At 41.0% G+C, this 22,107-nt stretch overlaps 1 protein-coding gene across 6 annotated transcripts in view; it reads left to right on the forward strand.

Annotated features, from left to right (window-relative positions):
* Positions 1–22,107, forward strand: part of CPEB3 (cytoplasmic polyadenylation element binding protein 3) — a 215,464-nt gene that overhangs the window by 114,122 nt on the left and 79,235 nt on the right. For all 6 annotated transcript variants that reach the window (XM_061171379.1, XM_061171623.1, XM_061171264.1 and 3 more), the window contains exon 7: positions 18,274–18,392. In XM_061171379.1, the coding sequence (XP_061027362.1) occupies positions 18,274–18,392 (119 nt within the window). The remainder of the gene's footprint in view (positions 1–18,273; positions 18,393–22,107) is intronic.

Raw genomic sequence — 22,107 nt, forward strand, 5'->3', positions numbered from 1 at the left:
TACGTACTGCCAAGCTGCCCTTAACAAAGGTCATACACATGTATGTTCCCACTAATAGTACCTGATTCGTAAAACTTTGTTTTATTGAGGGTCTGGCGATATGGCTCTTTTTCGATCTTTGCCAATCTGATGGTTAAAATAACATCTTTTTTGGCATTTTTTTCTCTTACTGGCCATTTGAATTTATTATTTTACTTTTTTACATCGACATCTCATTTCTCTCTGGAATTTATAATGGAGTAAGTCACAAAAAAGGATCCAGCTTTATTTTTCCCGGTATCATGCCAGTTGTCCCAGCAGTCATTTATTGACAATTCCATTTTTTCCTCATTGATTTGAGTCATTAGAATTAAGTATTGGTTGGAAGGTCATCTCTTCTGTTTCCCTACACTGAATTTCAAAGACTTAGTTTTAAAAAAAGGTAAAGAATTTCATTAGTAATTTTGTTTACATGTTAGAATGATAGTTTTTTGGATATTTTGGATTAAATAAAGTATATTAAAATTAACTTCTCCTATTTCTTTTTAACTTTTTAAATGTAGATATTGGAAAATTTTAAATTACATATGTGACTCATATATTTATTGGACAGCACACCTGCAGAACACGAGTCAGCGAACTATCTTTGGCCTGTGAGCTAAGCATAGTTTTTATATTTTTAAGGGTTGTAGAAACACACACACACACACACACACACACACACACACACACAGAAGAATAGGTAACAGAGACTATACATGGCCCTCAAATCCCTTTGCAAAAAGTTTATTGACTCCTGTTCTAAAATAGCCCAGAGAATTGTTCATTTAGCTTCTGAGACATCCAGTGACAAAGGAGGCAGTTTATTTCAAAGGAAGTCTATGTATTTGCAGACCTAACTGATTATTAAACTTTGTTCTTCTATTGAAGATGGTCATTGTAAAAAGTACAAATGAAGATAAACATATATGGTCATGCAATCTTTACCCAATGGTCAATTGTGTTCGATAAAGTAAAACTGAGTCATTATTGTGACATATATCTCTCGGTACTTAAAGAACTATCAGTTTCTCTTTAAGTCTTCTCTTTTCCAAGCTACATATTTTCACATCTCGAGTCATACCTTATGCCTAATGGATTCTGGACCACCATTATTCTTGTTTGCCTTTTCTGTGCATATGTCATCTCTACAATATCCTACTTAAATTTGTTTCTGAGAGTTGAAGAGAGAACATTTGGGTTGGTATGAGCAGTATAGAGTTTAGCAACTCTATGAACTCCGTGGTTTTGGTACCACTCCTACGTAACAGCACAATCATATAGAATTGTAGAACATTAGAGAAAGTGCCCTTATTTTATAGCTGAGGTTAAGTGTTGAGATGGACTAGGGAGAGCCAGGCCAAGAAGAGAATCTGGATCTCCTGATTCTGGTCCTCAGGCTTGCATCCTCCGAGAGCAGATTGCCTTTGTGGTGATTTTGGGGTCAAGTAGGAGAAATAATTATACTGTTGGCTCCTGTTGTGTTTTGCTCTCAGCTAAAGTCTGAAGATTGACCTAGTTTGGAAGGACCTAAAGAAATTTGGTGTTATTCCAAGATTGAAGTAACTTTGAGAATCCATGCCCATTGCTTTGAACATTGGGAACATCTAAGTAGTTCACCCCAAACTGTTCTGTGCCTTCTTAATAATACGTCCTCATGCTGTTTCTATTTTTCCTTAAATTCCTTAGGTTTTAATTCAGGTCAGTGCTTTTTTGGTAATCCCCCTCTTGCCGATTATAGTTTTCTTAGGTCACCTCAGCTTGGCCATAAGGCACAGTTCCTTTGGCTGTATGCTTTAGGCTTATGTGTAAATAAGAGGAAAATATGAACCATCCACTATTGAGTCCTCCTGTCTTTTTCTCAGAAAGTGTATGCCTAATGAAATAAACAGAACCATTCATGTATCCAGCAGGTATACCTGTACAGATGTGGAGTACGGTTTGTAAAACCATGGCCATTTCAGTGGACTGTGGAGAACTTAATATCCATGTAGAGAAACAGTGACCAAGCACGTCAGCTGTCCCCTTAAGTGTTGTTGGGCCAGCAGAGTGGGAGGTGATGGAGACTGGGGTTCTCTCAGCACAAAGCCACTGAGGCATTTGATCAACTCTTTGAGGATATGCAGAGCCCTCTGGATCATTTGTCTGTGGGCCACAAACAGGTAGTTGCTTGGTGTTCTCCAGAGCACCTCTGAGAACCTGGAAGGCAAAAGAAGGCATGGAAATCAGATCGTGTCTTCATGATATGTTCTCAGACCTCCTGAACTTGGAGTCCTGTGGGGGAAATTAAAAGAAGTCAAATAGTCACAATATACCACAATTATAAACTATAATAGTTCTCTAAAGGAAAAAATGGAGAGTGCGGTGACTTTAAAAGGGGGACGTCGATTTAGATCGGGTATATGGAGAGAGCTTCTTTGAGAAAATAACGATTAAATAGACCTGAAAATTGAGGAGTTAACTAGAAAGTGTAGGGAAGCAAGTGCCAAGCAGAGGAATACCATATGGGAAATAGTGAGTATGAAAAGGGCTTTATTACCTTTGAAGAAATGAAGGAAGTGTGGTTAGAATGTTGTGAGGGTGGAGAAAATGACATGAAAGAAAGTCTTGAAAAAAAAGTACGATTATTTTCCCTTCCCTGAATTGCTCTAGTCCCCCAGAGAGAGTAGATACAAAGGCATTTGTGTGGTGTTTGTCTTTGGGGTAGAGACAGAATGGAGTTGGGTCAAATAGAAATATCAGTTTAAAATACTTTCAAATAGCTATTGATAAAACTGAAGCAAAGTCTTCCTTTGTGTTTTCTGCCTTTGGTTCTTGATGATGAAAAGAAATTCAAATCTAATCAAAATATTGAGGAAGTTTGCTGAGATTGCATTCTCATGCTTTTTACTTCTGGAATAGTAGAGTTGGATTTGTGAGTCCTGGAAAGGGAGGTTCTCCCAAATGTTAGCGCATGAACCAAATCCTGCATTCATACAAAATACTAATCAACATCACTATGTTTATAGTAGGTTGGGTGCAGGTAATCTGAAGATAGTTATTGCAAGGGGATGGTGAGAGAACAAATAAATGCAGACAGAGGGCCTGGGTCCTGGTGCAAATGATCATGCATCAATCCATCTAATATTTGTTACACATCAGTCTGTGAAAGAGTCTATACTATATGGCCTTGTGGGGGATCTAGAGAAGACACCATTCTTGTTTTTGAGAAGGCCGCAGTTTTCCAGAGGAGACATGAGAACACAGCGGTGAAACATTAAGTCATGGTAAAGAGCATGGATTCTGGAACTAGACTTGCTGGGCTACTCCACTTATTAACTGTATGATCTTAGACATGCTGTTTAGCCTTTCTGTTCCTTAGTTTCATCACTTGTAAAAGAGGGATAATATGAGTACCTACTTCATAAGGTTGTGTGATGAGGATTAAAATGGGTAAATCCATGTGGAGTGCTTAAAATAGTCCCTGCATACAGGTTTTATGAGTGATGTTATTTTCATTAAAATATAGATCAACTTATGGTTAATGACAAGTGAGTAAAAAATATTCTAGTCATCTAGAGGAGGAATAGATTACTGTGGGCTGTGCAAGACCTTGGTCTTAAAACCTAGGCAGGAAGAGAAGAGGCAGAATAATGATAATTAGGATGGCTAACATTTACTAAGGGCTTGTTGTGAGCTCGGCAGTGGGTTACTATTTTCTAAGCTTAATCTAATTTAATCTTCTTTAATCTTCCTAACTCCACAAGGTAAGCACCCTTATTATTACCATTTTAAAGAGTAAGAAACAGGTGTAGAAGAGAGTAATTTGTCTATGGTCATGTGTTAAATGATGGGACTGGGATTTGAGCCTAAACAGGCTAACCTCAGAGTCCCAAGGTTCTTAGATATTGCACTATACTGTTGTCATTCGGGAATAAGAATGGCCTAGAGGTAGGTGTATTCAAGGCGGGGTTATGTGGTAGCCTCACTGCCAGGCTTAGGACTTGGGTCCAGTAACCAGTGATCAAGAGTACAGGCTCTGGAGTCAGCTGCCTGGGTTGAATTCCTGTTCCACTACTTGCCATTGCTGTATCTTTGGGCTGATTATTAATCTTCCTAAATCTCTCTCCCCCTCTCTCTCTCTCTCTGTCTCTCTTTTTTTTTTTTTTTTTAAATTTTATTAAATTTATTTATTTTTATTTTTGGCTGCCTTGGGTCTTTGTTGCTGCACGCGGGCTTTCTCGGCAAGAAAGTTGCGGCGAGCGGGGGCTACACTTCATTGTGGTTCGCGGGCTTCTCATTGGGTGGCTTCTCTTGTTGCAGAGCATGGGCTCTAGGCGCGCGGGCTTTGGTATTTGTGGCACTCGGGCTCAGTAGTTGTGGCTCGCAGGCTCTAGAGCGCAGGCTCAGTAGTTGTGGTGCACGGGCTTAGTTGCTCCGCGGCATGTGGGATCTTCCTGGACCAGGGCTCGAACCCGTGTCCCCTGCACTGGCAGGCGGATTCCTAACCACTGCGCCACCAGGGAAGTCCTGTCTCTCTCTTTTTTTTAATCTACAAAGTGGAAACAATAATACCATTTCTGGGTTTATGAGGATTAAATGAGACAGTGCACATAGGATACTTTCTTAGAGCCCAGATATCATTCAAGAGTTCTTTTTTTTTTTTAACTTTTGGATTTATTTATTTATTTGTTTGTTTGTTTATTTATTTATTTATTTATTTATTTATTTAATGGCTGTGTTGGGTCTTCGTTTCTGTGCGAGGGCTTTCTCTAGTTGCGGCAAGTGGGGTCCACTCTTCATCGCAGTGCGCGGGCCTCTCCTTATCGCGGCCTCTTTTGTTGCAGAGCACAGGCTCCAGACGCGCAGGCTCAGTAATTGTGGCTCACGGGTCTAGTCGCTCCGCGGCATGTGGCATCTTCCCAGACCAGAGCTCGAACCCGTGTCCGCTGCATTGGCAGGCAGATTCTCAACCACTGCGCCACCAGGGAAGCCCAAGACTTCTGTTTTTCTTTTTTTTTTTTTTAAGCAAGGGAGAGGTTAGGTTTAGTATTTGGTTTTGGTTTTTTAGCCAGGGTCAGCAAAACCGTTTAGGTGTTTTCTGTAATCAAGCTCATAAGAAGTGATAAGGACCATGAACTCCTAAGACAGTAGCATTGAGGTATTACTAGAATGAGGGGAGAAAGGGACCAGTGGTCTTACTGATAGAGTAGATCATGATGGTGATAGATTTGATGGCAGGGTTGTGCTAAAATTCCTTCCACTGAATGGGAGAATCGTGACACTATTGAATGTGAGGGAGTCAGCAGAGGGAAAACCAGTTTGGTGTAGTGTTGAAATGTTTGAAGATCCGTAGAGTTTGGTATGTCCTTACCTCTTATCTGAGAGGAAATTCCTAATGTGCAGTTGGAATTGTGGCTAGGGAGTTTGGGAAAAGAGTCTGGAGATGGAGGTACACATCTCTTGCGAGTCATCTTTATAGAGTGGAGGGAAAAGAAAATGAAAAGCCATTAATAAGTAAGTTTTGTCAGGAACCAGAAAGAAAAAGAGGACATGGCAGTGGAGATGCAGGTGAGTGAAGGACTGGGGGTGTGTCTGTGGCTACGGAGGCGCAAGGAAAGAAGCTTCAAGAAAGAATAGTCAACACCATCAGATATCACAGGGTTATTGAGAAGTCCTTCATGGAATAGAGATGCATGTGGCCCTCTTGTCAAGTACATGAGCATAGTAATTTCTATTGTTATCCTAATTCTAGGCCTTAATATTTTAATGAAGTAGTAGAAGCAGAACAAAGCAATCTGGCCGCAGTGAACAAGTGTTATTTTATAAGCAGTAAGAATAATCCTGCCTCCGTAGCAGAGCCAACCATCATCAGTTTTGTTTCCCTCCAGTCTTTATTCATATATATATTTTTTTGTGGGAGTGTAATAATAGCAGAGATACAGTTTTCCATTCTCCTTCCTCCCAAGCTTCTGCTTAATTTTCATATTTTTTAAGTGGCTGCCTAACCTACTGCTGCACCATAATTTACTTGCTTATTGGTCATGTAGGCTATTATAAATAATGCTTCTGTTAATATATCCTTTTGTGTGTGGTTTTTCTTTCATAGTATTTTCTTTAGGATAAATTTGCAGCAGAAGCTTAACCAGAGTTAAAAGAAATGAAAATCTTAATGACTCCGGATTTGATATCACATGGCTTCCCAAAGCAATTTTCTTTATGAAGTTTATGCTAATTTGGACATCTGCAGCACATTTTCCAAGTCAGATAAATGGTACATTACAGTTGTGGACTTACCTTTTTGCCTACGTGTTTGGAATATAATGGACCCCTGCAGAAGCCAGGAACCATATTGATATGAATCTTGTACATGAAGCATTTAAACCTTTTCCTCTTGGGTCTCATCGGTCAAGTCCTGGGTGTTCTTTGACATCATCTTCTGTCATTCTCTGCCTTACCTTCTCTGGCCACACTGACTCCTTTGCTATTCCTTGAGGTAAACTAAGGCTTCTCACGGGCTTAGTACTTCCGTTTGTCTAAAACCATCTTCCCCCAAATTTCTGAATGGACCACTCCTCTCTTCCCTTAGACAGACCTCTGCTCAAATGACACCTTCACAGAGAGATCTTTCTTGACTTCCTCATCTCATACAGCAGCCCTTCTACCCTCATACTCTCTGTACCTCTTACCCTCATTTTATTTTTCCTCAAAGTACCTATTTTATCACAACCTGAAAAAAATTATATGTGTTTTTCTGCTTTCCAGATTGGAATGTAGGTTTTATGAGAACAGGGTTTTTTATGTTTTGTTCACTGCTCTGTACTCAGTACCTTGCATACCTGCATCAATGGCTAGCCCTCAGATGTTTGTTAAATGGATGAATTTTATCTTTGCACATGATGAGCTCATTACTTGTAGAGTCCATCAAATTTTAGAGCTGCCCTAAAGATCGTCTCATTTTAATTCAACCTTTATTTTAACCTAAGACTCAAAGAGGTGATGTGTCTTTTCCTAGGAGCACACAGCTCTTATTAGACAGACTTGAACTGGGAAGACTAATAGTTTATACTCTTTTACCTGGTGAATTACCAAGAAAATAATTTTTGTTTTGCTAGGGTGTATAATTTGTGGGAAAGAAAGATAGGTTTAAACTATATAATCTGATAAATTATGCTGTTACTTATAGGGCTGGAGTTTATATAAAAATTAGCAACTTAAGCTATATGACCCATGGCACACTTTCATAGCTATTTAAAAATGAAAGTGATCCTTGGCTTTTTCCTAAATTCTTCTATTCTGCTGGCCACACTGACATAGCTGGGGTATTTCCAAAGAGCTGGTTTAGGCTGAGGCTATAGGTCTGAGCTGCCCTTTAGCTATAGCTTAACCATGGGATTTTGCCTCTGGGGTGATACCACACCATTTCTGGACATGAGTGCACTGCTTTGTAGGGGAGTTCTTTGACTACAAGGATCAGAGGGTTCTCTTGTGCTACTTCAAATTGGGGAAGTAGTTATGAGTGACAAGGAAAGCCCAAAAATAGGAGCTGTGACACAACCAGGTGTCATGGAGACTGTGCTAGGGGGTGGCAGGCTGCAAGGATTTGAACAGTGGGAGCTATTAATCCTTCACTGTAATGTTCCACATTATCATGACTCAGCTCTTCTCTGCATGTGTGCTCCTCTCTGTTTGTGTTTCCAGTGGGCAAATTGTTTTCATATTTCTAGTCGGAGTCCAGAGAGAGGGAATCTGATTGGTTCAGTTCATCTTTTAACCCCTTGCTGTGACATAGGCCATCCTAATGGTAGTGGCCTTAGAATACTTGACTGCTTAATAAAAAATTAAAAAAGCAAATGGTTTAGTTCTGCTTCCTCGAGCATGGGACTGGGAATGTGGCAGCTAGGAAGGTAAGTTGGGCAGGGCAAACTTTTATGATGGTAGACGTGCTTAGCGTCACCTCCCTCATTGCCTCCTGGGAGAATAGCCTATGTCCAAAGTTGCTGTTACTGGAGCTACAAAAAAAAAATGTCTACCTACCCTGAGCCTTCTACCCCTGCCTGGTTCTGAACCAAGCAGCGGCTCCTGATACTGCCAACAGTCTTACCTCTTGTGGTGGGGCTGGGGCCAGGGAGAGGAGCTGGCATCTCCTGGGCAGTGAGCGCAGCTACACTGTACCACTGTTGGCAGAGACCTCTGGGGCAAAGGCAGGGACAGCAGCCAGCTGCAGATGTTGGACAGGCGATTGGCCACATGGCTCTGAAGCTGTGTTAAGTCGATGGTGCTGGCATCCTCAGCCCATATGGAAGCCAGCTTCAGCCCTAGCAATTCAGGTGCACAGCCAGGTGGATTGAACAGTAACAGTCATGCATATTTATGCGAGAGTGACCCATGCCTTGCGCTCTGATGATTCCCGCCCACCTTGAGTCAAGTGTGTACTTCTAAGTGGCTGTTTCTACTGGTGATCACGTATTTCCTCTACACTGGTCAGGCTGACTTGACTGCTAGTCCTTGTGACCAAGGTCATGCAGGCATGGACGTTTATACAATACCAGCATGGTTTGTGAACCTGGCATAAGCCGGGCCACATGGGATTCAGATTGACTTTGAGCTGACCAGCTAAGGAGATGCTGTTTGAAGAACAGGAAAGAGGACTGTACTTGAAATGGGCAAAATAGGTCATTGTGAAGCTGCAGTGGGCTGGATTCACAGCATCTCTTTCCTTTTTCCTTCAGTTTGTCTAAATCTGGCTTTGGAAAGGAAAGTTTTCAAGCTTCACATTTTTTTCCCTTGTAGCGTAACTTGGATGAAAATAAGTCAGTGTTGTTTTAGGCCCAGATTCCAAGTTTTTCCACCTTCTGAGTTATATAAACTGATCGAGTTGGGAACCTAATGGAGCTTTAGCGTGTACTTAACCTTTTGCAGTTTGTAAGCTTTTGAGTAATACGTGGCCTTTTTTTTTTTTTTTTTTAAATGCAGGTCCTGGCTTATAGTACTCATACTCTTTGGTGAATTATGAATCCTATATTTTAATATTTGATTGATTGAAGTTTTTGTTCTCCGGATGGATTTTCTCATAGAAACATGGAAACTGCATTGCAGAGCAGCAAGAGTGGACTTTTTGTTCTGTTTTGTCCTGTTTTGAACAGATGGAGCAGCATCCTATTGTTGCTTTTAAACGCTCAGCACACCCTCAGTTTAAACTGTTCTGTTAAACATTTCTCTCTTTTGCGTTATATTAAAGAGGAACTGTTAGAGTTAGTGTTTGATTTCAAAGCATTAATAGTTTGAGGGACTGTATACAACGGAACCGGCAGAAGGAATGCACAGGCCACAGGACAAAGCTGAGCAGCCACTTAAATAACAGAGACAGCTTGTACTGTGTCACAGCAGTACTTGTTGTGCTGTCCCCAGGCAGAGGTACTGGAAAGGGGGGGGATGCTTGTTTAGTTCAGAGAAGCCGAAACCACCCCCGATGAGAACTTTCTTTTGAAGAGAGTAAAATTCAGGAACTGAAATGCCAGCTGCAAATTTGGTAGGCTGAGGCAGAGAGAATGTTTTAGAAGAGGGCATAGCTTGGGGCAGGACTTGCTGGCAGGAATTGGATAGGGCTAAGGCTATGAGCAAGTGAGACCAAGAGAAGATGTATCATTTGGAAGAGTTCAGAATGGGAAGCTGACTGAGAGGATCTGGTGAAACATTTTGAAAGCTGAGAGCAAAGACTTGGGTTGTCTTTCAAAGTAGAACGGGATAGCCTTCGTCTTGAGAAGGGGAAATGGTGACGCCAAGAAAACCCATTGGCAGCAGCATTAAGAACTCATCAGAGGAGCGTTAAAGTGCAAGGAGGAGAAATTAGATTGTCATAGTTCAGGCAACCTACAAGCAGGGCTGGACTAAAGCTTCATCTTCAGGGAAGCGTCTACTGGGTTAAAATGTAGAATTTGCCAAATGTCTGATGCTGCACGAGGCAGAGCAACAAGCAGTGGGGCAAGAACTAGATATTTGTGGACTCAGACATGGGCGCCAGCAGTTACCAGCTAGACGACCTTGAGCAAGTGATCTAATCCCTGAACCTCAGTTTACTCATCTGAGTTAATACTACTCATTGTTACTAAAAGGATTATGTGAGACAGTGTACATATGCACCAGCACTTAGGCTTCATAGAGGTTAAATAATATTAGTGTCCTTCCCCCTGATGAAAATACGTTGTTCAGTAAAAATAAAACTGCCCAACTAGTTTGACCAGTTCCTTCCCACACCCCCAGTCTGATCTCAGTTTTCTTGGTCAGGTGCTTGTTAGAACTGACTGTGACTAGACCTGACAGATTTGGCAGACTTCACAAGGACCTCTTTATATAGGGAATGTGTGGTTACGTAAACAGAGCAGACTTTAAGCCCAAATGCCCCAGGTCACTGCCCTGGACTGCAGGACTTTACTAAAAACACAGGAAGTAGACTGCCAGTTTTCAACTCTGAGGTGGTTCTACCCATCAGACTTGTTTTCTTGTCCATTCTCACCTTCCCCCACCCCTGCCTGCCAAGCAACAAGCCCACCAAGAAACAGTCACTAGTGTAATAGAAAACACGAAACAGGCTTGAGCCAAAATGTTTGAGCCTCAGCTCTTTGTAGTAAATATAGTCAAAGAAATATGTTTGGTTCTGAATCCAAGGGGAATGTTTAGGCATCCATGGACAGTACCCGCTGAGCCATCTCTACATCTTAATTAGGCTAAATCCTTCCCTTGGAATGTCCTCCAATTTTTCACCTAAGATCTGGCTCCTGTGCCACCACTGACAGAAAGTCTTCCCTGATTTCTCTATCCATGTCTTCTTCACTGAAAGATCTGTCTTCCTTCTATGAAATCCAACTTCTAAAAATACGTTTAGAAAATACTTCTAAGGGTCCTGAATGCATTGTTCCTAAATTAGAGTTCTCTTTATACTTATTCTTCATGACCTTCATGTACTGGTTTATAAATTTCTTGAGAACAAGGACTTGCTCATGTCAGAATTCCCCTGCATTGCCTAGGGTGCATAGTAAGTGTTCAGTCAGTCTTAGAGATCAGAGGTTCTCATCCAAGAGGAGAATGAATAAGGAATCCAGTTCAGAGACTTACTGTGTTCTCCAGGCAGCAGACAGGGGGTTGATGAGCTGCTTCATCTCTTCCCGCCTGCTACCCCCAATCCTATACTCTGAACTAATGCACTCTACTCACTGTTTTCCAAATAAGCCGATCTTTGGCCCTTTGAAGCCTTGGCCTGTGCTCTTTCATGAACTTGGATTGCCCTTGCTTCCTAGAAAAGCAGTTATCCTCCAGCCCAGATGTGGCCTTTACTGTATGACTTTCCCTGATGATTGGCACCTCTGCTCCATTTGTCTCTCACCAGTGTTTTATAGGCTATAACCCCAACTAGCACTTTTCTTGTTGTTTCTTAGTCACTTATTTACAGACTGAGTTTTTCCAGGGCAGGGTTCTTTCTTGACTTATTCATCTTTGTAGCTTCAGTGCCTAGTATCCTGCCTTGTACCTCCTAAACATTTTTGGTTCTATTGAATTGAATCCAAAGGCAAAGACTCCTGAGGCAAACCAGGTAAGTCCTCTGACCTGAAAGCCAAGGTCAGGGAGAATGTTTGGAACAGACTTCCTGTGCCAAAAATGTCTGAACTCATTCAGCTCTGGCTGGAGAGGTGCCCTTCAGGTCTCTCTAGGAAGGTCACAGGAAATCAGGGAGCCTGGATTCTGTGCAAGGAGCGATTTCTCTCTCTGTCCAGACCTTGGATCCTTCCTTCTGGGGCTGACCTCCTGTCATGAGAAACCAGCCCTCCCTTGTCAGTCACCATTTTATGAATGCAGCCATAGCTCAGGGCACAACTCTACAAGTTGGAATTGTTTTTCCATCGTAGTTGCTAGTTAAAACATATAAATCACTAAGAGCATTAGTTGATTTTAAGAACTATTAGGTCTTTCAGAAGACCACACAGCTCTTTCAAGAATGAGAGAGTATATTACCCTCTTCTCCAGAGAGACCTGTGGTTTCGATTTTTTTCCATAAATTTTTATTTTGAAAAATTTCAAAATGTACAGTAAAGTTGTAAGAATAGTACAGTGAACACCTATACTGCCTTCCTCTAGATTCACCAGTTGTTAGCATTTTGCCACATTTGCTTTCTGTTTTTTTTTGTCAGTATGTGTATATATATACATATTTTTTGATAAATCGTTTGAGAGTAAGTTGTAGACATTAAGACCCCTCACTCCTAAATGATTCACCATATGTTTTCTGAGAACAAGAAGTATCCAGGTTATTCTAGTAATGTCCTTTAGAGCTTTTTTTTTTTTTTAAATCCAAGATCCAGTCAAAGTCTAGCCATACATTTAGATGTCATGTCTCTTTAGTTTCCTTTACTTTAGATACTTTCCTAGGCTTTTTGTCTTTTGTATCATTTGAAGAGTTCCTGCCGGATGTTTTATAGACTGTCACTTAATTTGGAATGATAGGTTTGTTTCCTCATAATGAGATTCAGGGGAAACACTCTTAGCAGATGACGTGCTGCACCGGGAAGGACATAATACGAGAGGCACATGATGTCAGTTTGCTCTGTTGTTGGTGATGTTCAGTGCGATCATTTGGTTATGGCGCTGTCTGCCGGATTTCTCCACCGTGAAAGTACCTTTTTCTCCCTTTGCAAATACTTATTCGTCTTCAAAGTGATACCTTAAGATAGCATGAGTATCTTGTATCCCCTCCCAGATTTACCCAATGGTTTTAGCATCCATTGAAGATTCTTGCTTAAGCTGATGATTACTGTGATGGTGATGTTCATTTTATTAAAGTCTAATTTAGTGAGATCTGCTCTTTAACTCCCTCAAGAGCCTTCATTCTAAATATACAACTTAAAAATACATTGAAAACAATAAGCATCTTTACTAAATATGATAATTCGATTGTCCTAAATAAACTAAAACTAAACTTCTGATTATTTTGAAATTCATCATTTCAGCTCTTCTTAATATAGTTGTTTTTTTGGTTTTTTTTTTTGAGCTGAGATCATTTGGTTTTATAAGCTCTTCTTAATATAGTTTTTGTGGGCTTTAGAGCAAATATATCTGCGTAGACCTTAAATTGTAGGACTAAAGCACAGGTGACCACTTCATGCCACTAAACCACTGTCAAATGATCACTGTCACAAAAGTGACAATAAATAATAAATAGGCAAGTACTTATTTGCTAGTGATATTGAAAACTTTATCTCATCATTTTTAGGTGAGACAGTATAAGTTAGTGGATAAAGAATGAGGGCTCTGCACAATTACTGAGCCTGCACGTCTGGAGCCTGTGCTCCGCAACAAGAGAGGCCGCGATAGTGAGAGGCCCGCGCACCGCGATGAAGAGTGGCCCCCACTTGCTGCAACTAGAGAAAGCCCTCGCACAGAAACGAAGACCCAACACAGCCTAAATAAATTAATTAATTAATATTTTTTAAAAAATGGAGTATCATTAATTAAAAAAAAAAAAAAAAATGAGGGCTCTGGAAGCTGACCTAAATTTCAATCCCAAATTTAATCTCTAGGTTTTAATCTGAGGTATGCCTTAACCTCTCAGAGCTTCAGTTTCCTCATCTGTAAAATGGTAATAATAACAACTGTATTTACCTCATAGAATTACTGTGAGGTAAAGTGTTTATTATTGGCAAAGTGTGTAGCACATTGTAAGCACTTAGTAACTGGTGTTTCTGGTGGTGAAGTTGGTGGTGACTGTTATTTGTACTAGGGATCAAGTATAAAAAAATTATAACATGAAAAATTATGTATTTAAGAGCTCAGGAAGCTTTGTTTTTGAAAGGTAGCCAAGAACATTTTGGAGGTTGTTATACTCAACGTGTTTTGGGTATTAAGAGAAAAAAAAATCTTTAATTAAATTTATCCTTCAAAAACTTGGCCACATAAAATGGAATTATCCCAATTAAGTCCCCTTTCTCACTCCATACCTCTTTACCCCAGAGAAGTACATTGATCAGTTCAGGCTTGTCCAAAAATCTCTCACTGTTCTACCCTTCCTTCCCAACCTATTTGGCACCAGTGGGAAAGCAAGCAGCTTCCTGCCACCCATTCTGCCCATAACCCAGGGTGGTGATGGTGACCATGCCAAGAGTTCCTACTGCTTCCCCAGAGCCACTGTTTCCACCTACAGACTGGCTCTGAGTTGAGGGCCTCCTATAGCTCACCACACTTCTTAGGTACTTGGGTAAGAAGGTAACCATTTCTGAAACTTGAGTTTTATAATCCTTTTATCTCTTGGCTGGCTCAGAGGGCAAGGGAAAACAGAGGGAGTTTATAATTTTTGGGCCAAGTTTTTTTTATACCTTTCAAACTAACAGAAGAACCCTGCCATCATAGTGACAGTTTGAGGAGCTTGATTTATAGGTATAATAGGCTTTTATTTAAAGAATGTATGAAAATCAGCAAATAGTACCACATCGGATAATTCTCTCTCCTAATAGAACTTGCTAATGATATATGAAAGCAAATATTCAGTCACTTTATTGATTGTTTACAGTAATAATTTATTTAGCCTGTCATTCAAAAAACTGTTTTCCTTTAGTATCTAGATTACTTCCCTTTATTCACCAAATGCTTGCAAATGCAAAGAAGAAAGTTTATCTCATTCATCTGAACTCTAAATTTTATAATGAGACCATATGCAAAACAATTTAATTTTACATTATCACAAAAATAACTGAAAATGCAGTAAAAGAAAAATTGACACTTGCACGATATCCTAGTTTTCAAAGCACCTTACATATATCATCTCACAACCTTCATCTCTGTAAGATAATCTTTATTTTACAGATAAAAGAGCCAAGACTCAGAAACTTTTTTTAAAAAAATTTTTATTGGAGTAGAGTTGACTTACAATGTTGTGTTAGTTTCTGCTGTACAGAAAAGTGAATCAGTTATACATATACATATATCCACTCCTTTTTACATTCTTTTCCCATGTAGGCCATTAAGACTCAGAAACTTTAACATTCAAGTCCATGATTCCACCACTTACTGGGTGATGGAACAATCACCATCAAACAAGTCGCTTAATCACTCTTGAAGTTTCTTTAACTGTAAAACAGAATTTAAAATAGTGACTACCTCAGAGTGTGTGTCAAGATGAAACGAGTTAATACACATAAGGCACTTAGAAACAGTGCCTGGTGCATAGTAGATGCTCAATAAATGTTAGCTATTAGCTGTTATTACTACACAGCCAATAAGTTTTAGGACTAGGACCCAAATCCAGGCATTCTGACTTCTAGTCCAGAACTCTTTCTGTAGTACCATGTGGAATTTGCCTTTTAGTAAATCATTGATTTAATGTCCATCTCACATTGACCTTGTTATTCTTGAAGGGATCTTTTTCTACTTTGTTTACTTTGACCTCGAATTTCTGAAAATCAAAAGGGAAATGTGTTTGAAGTTTTCTTCCTTCCTGATTTTTTTTTAATCCTCTGATTTCTGTTGTTGTCTGGGTTTGGTTGACCTTGAGATAGCAGAAGGTGTTTTAGTAGGTGAACGTATCATGAAGTTGTTTTCATGGGTGTGTTGGGGTCTCTGGTGAATTTTGTTTTGGTTGAAAGGCCTGAGGTAGGAGGCAGGGTTGAAGGAAATGGTTGGACTTGAGTTACACCCCTTATCTGTGGTGCTAAGAGAATGTTGGTGTTACTGAGAGTACCAGCTTGCTGATCAGGGAGGAGAGATGATTTGTTGTAAAAGAGCCATTCTGAAGAAATTGGCCCAGTCCCTGGGAAAGGAAAAGAAGTTGTAGATATTTTTCTTGGTAATAATATTTGTAGCAGGCTTTTACTTGTGACTCCCAGTTGTTTTTACTCTGTCTACTGCCAGTGTTGTCATTTATGGCTGTGAGACAGGCCTGAGTGAAAAATCTGTGTGATTTTGTGGTAGCTACTCAGCTGCTATGGGGAGATACCCTCCCTTTCCTCTGATGCCCAAGTTGAACACAGTGTGGGATTTGATGTGGAAGATTGTAAGAGGTGGGCAGCAATGTGCAGGAAAGGTGCAGCCAGCTCGGTGGCCTTGCAGAGGCAAGGAGCTAGAGAGAACCCCAGCTCACTGAGCTGCCCCATCCCCAGGCCTTTTTGATGTGCCTGCGCATACCGTACACAGACAGGGTCCTCTCCAAGAACAAGATATTCAGCATGCCTCTGAGGACCTTTGTGGAAGATTTGCACCAAGATTTAACTTGGTGAGGCAGGAGGTTTGAGAGGACATGCTGAGACCTCCTCTTTGTGATCTTTGCATTTTTTAACCCACTGACCTCTAATATTCTCTTTGGCAAGTGTAATTAATGTTCTCACATTAAATGAAAACATTGAACTTTTAATAGATTCGCTGGGGCTTGGTAATCGTTTGATACTATTTCGAAAAGAGAGAGGGTATGAAGAAATGATGTATTATCCTTTCTAGTTTTGCAGTTAAGTTTTATTGTTCTTGCCTGGCCATCTGCTGAATCCTTTGACCCATCTAGCCTGGGAGCAAAGCCCAGAAAACAGCTCTGGGTCCTGCCATCTAGGCAGCCTCCATCTTGTAGCTCCATACCCGTTCCTGTGGGCTTGGTGCTTTCCCCTGTGTATTGGCTTCTGCCTGTTGCATTGGCCACTCCTGGTGTGCTGCATAATGGTTGATCTTTTTCCTACTCTGTTTGCTTGGATGCTCTGTATAGTAGACAAGGAGCTGGGGAAAAGGATAAAGAGTACCCGTTATTCACTGTCCACTGCCACTGTCATCACGTGCTGCCCAGGACTCCAGAGAGCTTTGCTTCTAGGCCAGTTGATTAGCATCTTTGTTTGATGTGTGAGAAGCTTCTGAACACGGGGGTTCTTATCCTTCTTCACCACTTACATCTTTCTGGCACACAGTGCGCCAGGGGAGAGCCTTATTGGTGATGGTTTCCTTTGAGGTCAGTAGCAGGACTGGGAGTGGAGGTGACAGCTGAGAGACTTAGCAAAGCTGAAGGGATTGTAGAGAGGTTGAACAGCTGAATACTCAGGTTTAGACTAACTCATCCTGGCCCTTTGCTCAGCTGCCATTCATGAATGCCAGTGTGGCAGCAAGTGCCACAGTTGGCCCCTTGAACATCTATTGTCCTCTTTGACGTCTTTGCTGATTCTCTCAAGTCAGATTCCTTGCTTGTCTGGGCTCCCATAGTACTTTTTATTTCCGTTTATCTCCCTCAGCTTTGTAGCGAGAAGTTAATTGTCTAAAAGCCTGTTTCTTCTATCACATAAGTCTCTGGACAGCTGGAACCTAGTCTCGTTCATCTCAGTTTTCCTCATAATCCATAGATTGTGTCTCGTTTGTAACAGTTGCTCAGTAAATCTTACTGAATTGAACTGAACAAAGCTGGCTGTGTCCATGGACATCCTGCAGCTCGTGTCCACATTCACAGATCATGTATTCAGCCATGAGACAGGAGAATATCCTTGAAGAAACAGAGCATCACCATCAGATATAACATATAAAGACAAATTAGCCTATTGTTGAGCTTTTTTTTTGGACAACTTTTGTTGAGATATAATTCACAGTTCACCCATTTAAAATGTACGGTTCAGTGGTTTCCAGTATGTTCACAGTTATGCAATCACCACCACAATCAATTTTAGAAGATTTTCATCATCCCCAAAAGAAACACTGTACCTATTCCCTCCACTCCCCCAGCCCTAGGCAACCACTAATCTATTTTTTGTCTCTCTAGATTTGCCTATTCTGGACATTCCATATAATATGCGGTATTTTGTGCCTGGCTCCTTTCAGTTAGCATAATGTTTTCAGGGTACATCCATGTTGCAGCATGTGTCAAGCCTAGAGCTTGGTGGAAGTTGGAGGGCAGGTGATGCTTGTTTCCTGAGCCGTTGTGGCTCAGGCCATTGGTGAGTCTGCCTGCTCTCATTAAAGATGACCAAACCTATCTAATGGAAATTCCATAGATGTGTTCTGAACTTGCTCCCCTGAGTAATTATGGAAATTAATCAAAGTAAAGTCTATGAGTACCTAATACAGTGCCTGTAATACCCAATACAAGGTAAAGTCTATGAGTACCTAACACATGAGGGTCTCAATGACTCTTACTTCCCTGTGTCCCACTTCAAGTTCTTAGATTTTTAGTAAGAATTTGCCAAAGTGAAACAATAGGTAAATTTTTAATTGGTACTTTGAGTTTAATTTACTGATTCCTCCCCCCACCCTTTTGTTTTTGTTCTCCCCAAGGCTATGCCTTTCTGCTGTTCCAGGAGGAGAGCTCAGTACAAGCTTTGATAGATGCCTGCCTAGAAGAAGACGGGAAACTGTACCTGTGCGTGTCAAGCCCCACCATCAAGGATAAACCGGTGAGTAATATGCAGCCAGCTGTTGCCTTTCCAGAGCACGTATGCAATTGGAATAGCTGATCGCCTTCTCCTTGTCATGGGAATGCTGAAACTAGGATCCTCTTACCCGGGGTGACCTTGCTACGCAGTAGCGCTGGACTGCTGTTGATGGGAAGCTAATGACAAATTACTCAGTATTTTGCTTTATACCTTTGGGACCACATGTAAACAAATGTGCCCTTGTCTTTCACTTTATGGCTCTTTTATGCTAATTCCTATTCAGAAACTCTGAATTGAAGTAAATAATGCTCTTAGTGGTTTTGGCAGCTGGTTTCTGTCATTATTTCAGATCAAGGGCAGGAGTAATTTATTTATTTTTTTAAAAAAGATCACAATCATCAATGTTTATATGCCTTTGAATGCAAGGCATTGTGCTGGGTGGTACCCACAGCTGGCTAAATAGAGCCTTCTGGGCCAGGAGCTTATAATCTAAAATGGGATAGCTTCAAATAGGGCAGCGGAGGGGAAGGACAGAGAACATGGACCCAAAATCATAAATAGTGTACACTTCTACAGAATTTATGGTTAGGTTTGTGGTTTCTGAGCCAAAGAGTGTAAGTCACTAGGTAACAGAGGAAGACCGCTTCCTTTCTCCTGGCAGAGGGGCTATCAGTGGAGAAGGGGCAAGAATGTTTAGAGCAGAAGAAAAAACTTGGTTAACATGGCAGAAGTAAAGATCCTTAGGAGGTTGGGAGGGGGGTGAGTTTGTGTGTCAAGACTTGATGCTAGGAGTGGGAAATAGAGTAAAAATTAGTGGTGTGGACTAAGGGACGAAGGCAGGTATCTGTCATGGGGCCTAAAGCATCCCCTTACACCAGAGGTGTTGGGCTTGGTTGACAGCCAGGTTTATTCTTAGAAATGTGTATGGGGAAAGAGTTGTGGTCAGATGTAAAGTTCCCAGTTTGAGTCTTGACTCTAGCATTTAAATATCTACTTGACTCTGAATAAGTCACATAATCCTTGCTGCAACTTGGCTTCCTCACCTATAAAATGAGAAGAATAATGGTTCCTCTCTGGGATGTTGAGAGGCTCAGATAAGAACAAAATGAATGTGAAAGCATTTGGTGAGGTTGGGTACTTGCACAAATGGTGCTATTAGTTCTACATAGGGCTAGAAGGTTCAGGAGAGCAGGGTTAGAGCTTATCTACCTAGTAACATCTTTTGAAAAGAATGGTGGCATCTAGAACAGGGTTTACAATTGGTTGCAAAAAAATGATGCTGGGACTTGGCCACCTATAAGTGGGAGATTACAGTATGTAAAGCAGAAGAGGGAGTTACTAAAGAATGGGGATCCTGAGTCATGGTACAATAATTGATGCAGAGGAAGAGGCAAGGATTTTAGTAAGTTTGAAAGTATCACTATAATTTTTCAATATCTGGGGCTATTGCCCAATTTTTATAACAGCAGTTAACAGCATTGGATAGGGTAGCTATACAGGTAGCTGTATAGGAAAACAGTAGAAAATAGCAGGCTGGGAAAAAGAGTAGGGAGCCTTTGTTAACTTTCGTCTTAATTTAAACAGTGTAGAGAGGCTGTGTGTTAAGAGGGAGACATGGGGACTGACTAGAATGGGAGTGTGCAGTGTTTCCTCTGAAAAAATAATAAGAAAGCTGCAATAACTTCTACATCTCTTTGGAGTAATATGAAATTAGACAGACTGAGCCCAGTTTGGCAGGGTCAGATGTCAGAGGAAAATGGTCAACCTCCAGAGAGTCTCTGCCACCGACACATCAGTGGGAGTGGGAGTGAGCTCAAAAGGGTTAAGGTGGGGTTGGTCATGCACTGTAGGAGAGGATTTGAAATATGTTCGTATCTGTAAAACGACAGAGAGGTAGAGGTACATACTGAGATAGTTACACCCAGAGTAGATTAAGAAGCTGTTGAATTGAGGGGAGGAGTCTGGAGGTGAGCAGATGGGGCTTGTGTACCTTGGAAGGGCCATGTCACTGGCTGTGTGGGAGGAGGTGGGTCATATGTTCTGTCAGGGCAAGCTCACACCAGGGCTGGACGTCTTGTGAGAGGGGATGAGCAGTGGTGGTTGCAGGCGGAGGTGGTATGGAGGCAACACCAGTACTGTTGAGTGTTTTCACTCCAAACATGTGTATTACCCTTGGCTTGAAGGACTTTTGAAATTAATGAGTGTAATTATCTGTTTCGGAAATGTTTATAGGGGAAACTAACTTTCATTGTTTGTGTTTCTACAAATTTCTGCCTTATTGCAGTTTCCATTTTCTGAGCTCAAGTGAAGCAGTTTTATTGGAGCTTGGTGAATTCTGAATGGTGGCTGCTGATCACGTATTTCTTTGACCCAGGCATACTCAGAATTTCCAGCATAAACAATTTAAATAAAACTTAGGATGGGAAACATAGAAGTCCCCAAATACCTGTAATTCTAATGAACTGGATCCCATTTTGGGTTCTGGCTCTTTTTGGCTCCATTTTTGAAACCTTCTCTTTCTTGGCTTCAGCTCCACATCTTCCACTCCCAGCCTCATTTGGCCACACTTCCCTACCAGGTTTCGGTACATTCCACCTCATTTTGGATGCTCCCATAGACAGTGAGAGCTGGGTTGAACCTTTGGGAGTAAATAAGGACTTGGGCAATAGCTCAAGGTAAAGTCAGCCTCTAGAGCTCATTCACCAAACCTTCTGAGCTGTGGCTCTTTCTGGCTTTTTCTACTTCTTAGCTTGGCTACCTTTCAGGATCTTAGTGCCCTCATTCTGTTGTTTAGTTCTCTCCAATCTTCCCTGAATTTCTCCTTGGAAATATACACCATATTCTAAAGTGACCTCACAGATTTTCTGTCCTTTGCCCTCTCCCTTTCCCCCAAATCAACCCCCCACTCCCTTTGTGTGGATTAGGTTAATCACATGGTTTTCCTAATACAGATAGAAAGGTTCCCTCTCCCTTATCCTTTCTAAGATCATGTTTGTTTTTTAACTCAAATGAATCCATACTTAGTGGATTTCAGGTAGTTATATTTTTGGTCAGTGATTACCTTTCATTAGATGACTCCACTCAGACTATTCTATATATATGTCTGATCCTGAAAGATGGCAAAAGAAACTGTATTTATGGCCTGATTAATTGACCCCCCCAGTCTTTTTTTTTTTATAATTTTTATTGGCATATAGTTGATTTACAATGTTGTGTTGGTTTCAGATGTACAACAGAGTGAATCAGTTATACATATACATATATCCACTCTTTTTTAGATTCTTTTCCCATATAAGCCATTACAGGGTATTGAGTAGAGGACCCCTCAGTCTTAAAGAATGAAAGACAAATTGGCAAGAGTAGGAATAATTGCAAAGCCTCTAGATCTGTGATTTTTTTTCCCCCCTCCTCCAACAAGAGGAGTTCCATAGCTCAGATGTCCCAGGCGTCCCAGAGGATAGCTATGTTCTTGTCCATGCTTCCAGTAAAGCAGGCAGCCATTGTGACAGTGGTCCCTTTTGTTAAGGGAACTCTACTTTTTGAATGTATAAATAGGCTGAACCTGAAGGTTCAAGACAGCGGACTGATAGATGAGGAAACCTAAGAGGGTCTAACAGATTGAGGGGCTGAAAAGAGTAACCTTGAAAAGGAGGTGAGGAAGGAGATGTTATGGTTCTTAGCTTCTAGAACACTTTGGCCAGAGATGTGGGATAGCAAACACCTTGAAAGGAGTATC

This window comes from Eubalaena glacialis, chromosome 1, assembly GCF_028564815.1.
Source record: "Eubalaena glacialis isolate mEubGla1 chromosome 1, mEubGla1.1.hap2.+ XY, whole genome shotgun sequence".
Taxonomy (NCBI): domain Eukaryota; kingdom Metazoa; phylum Chordata; class Mammalia; order Artiodactyla; family Balaenidae; genus Eubalaena; species Eubalaena glacialis.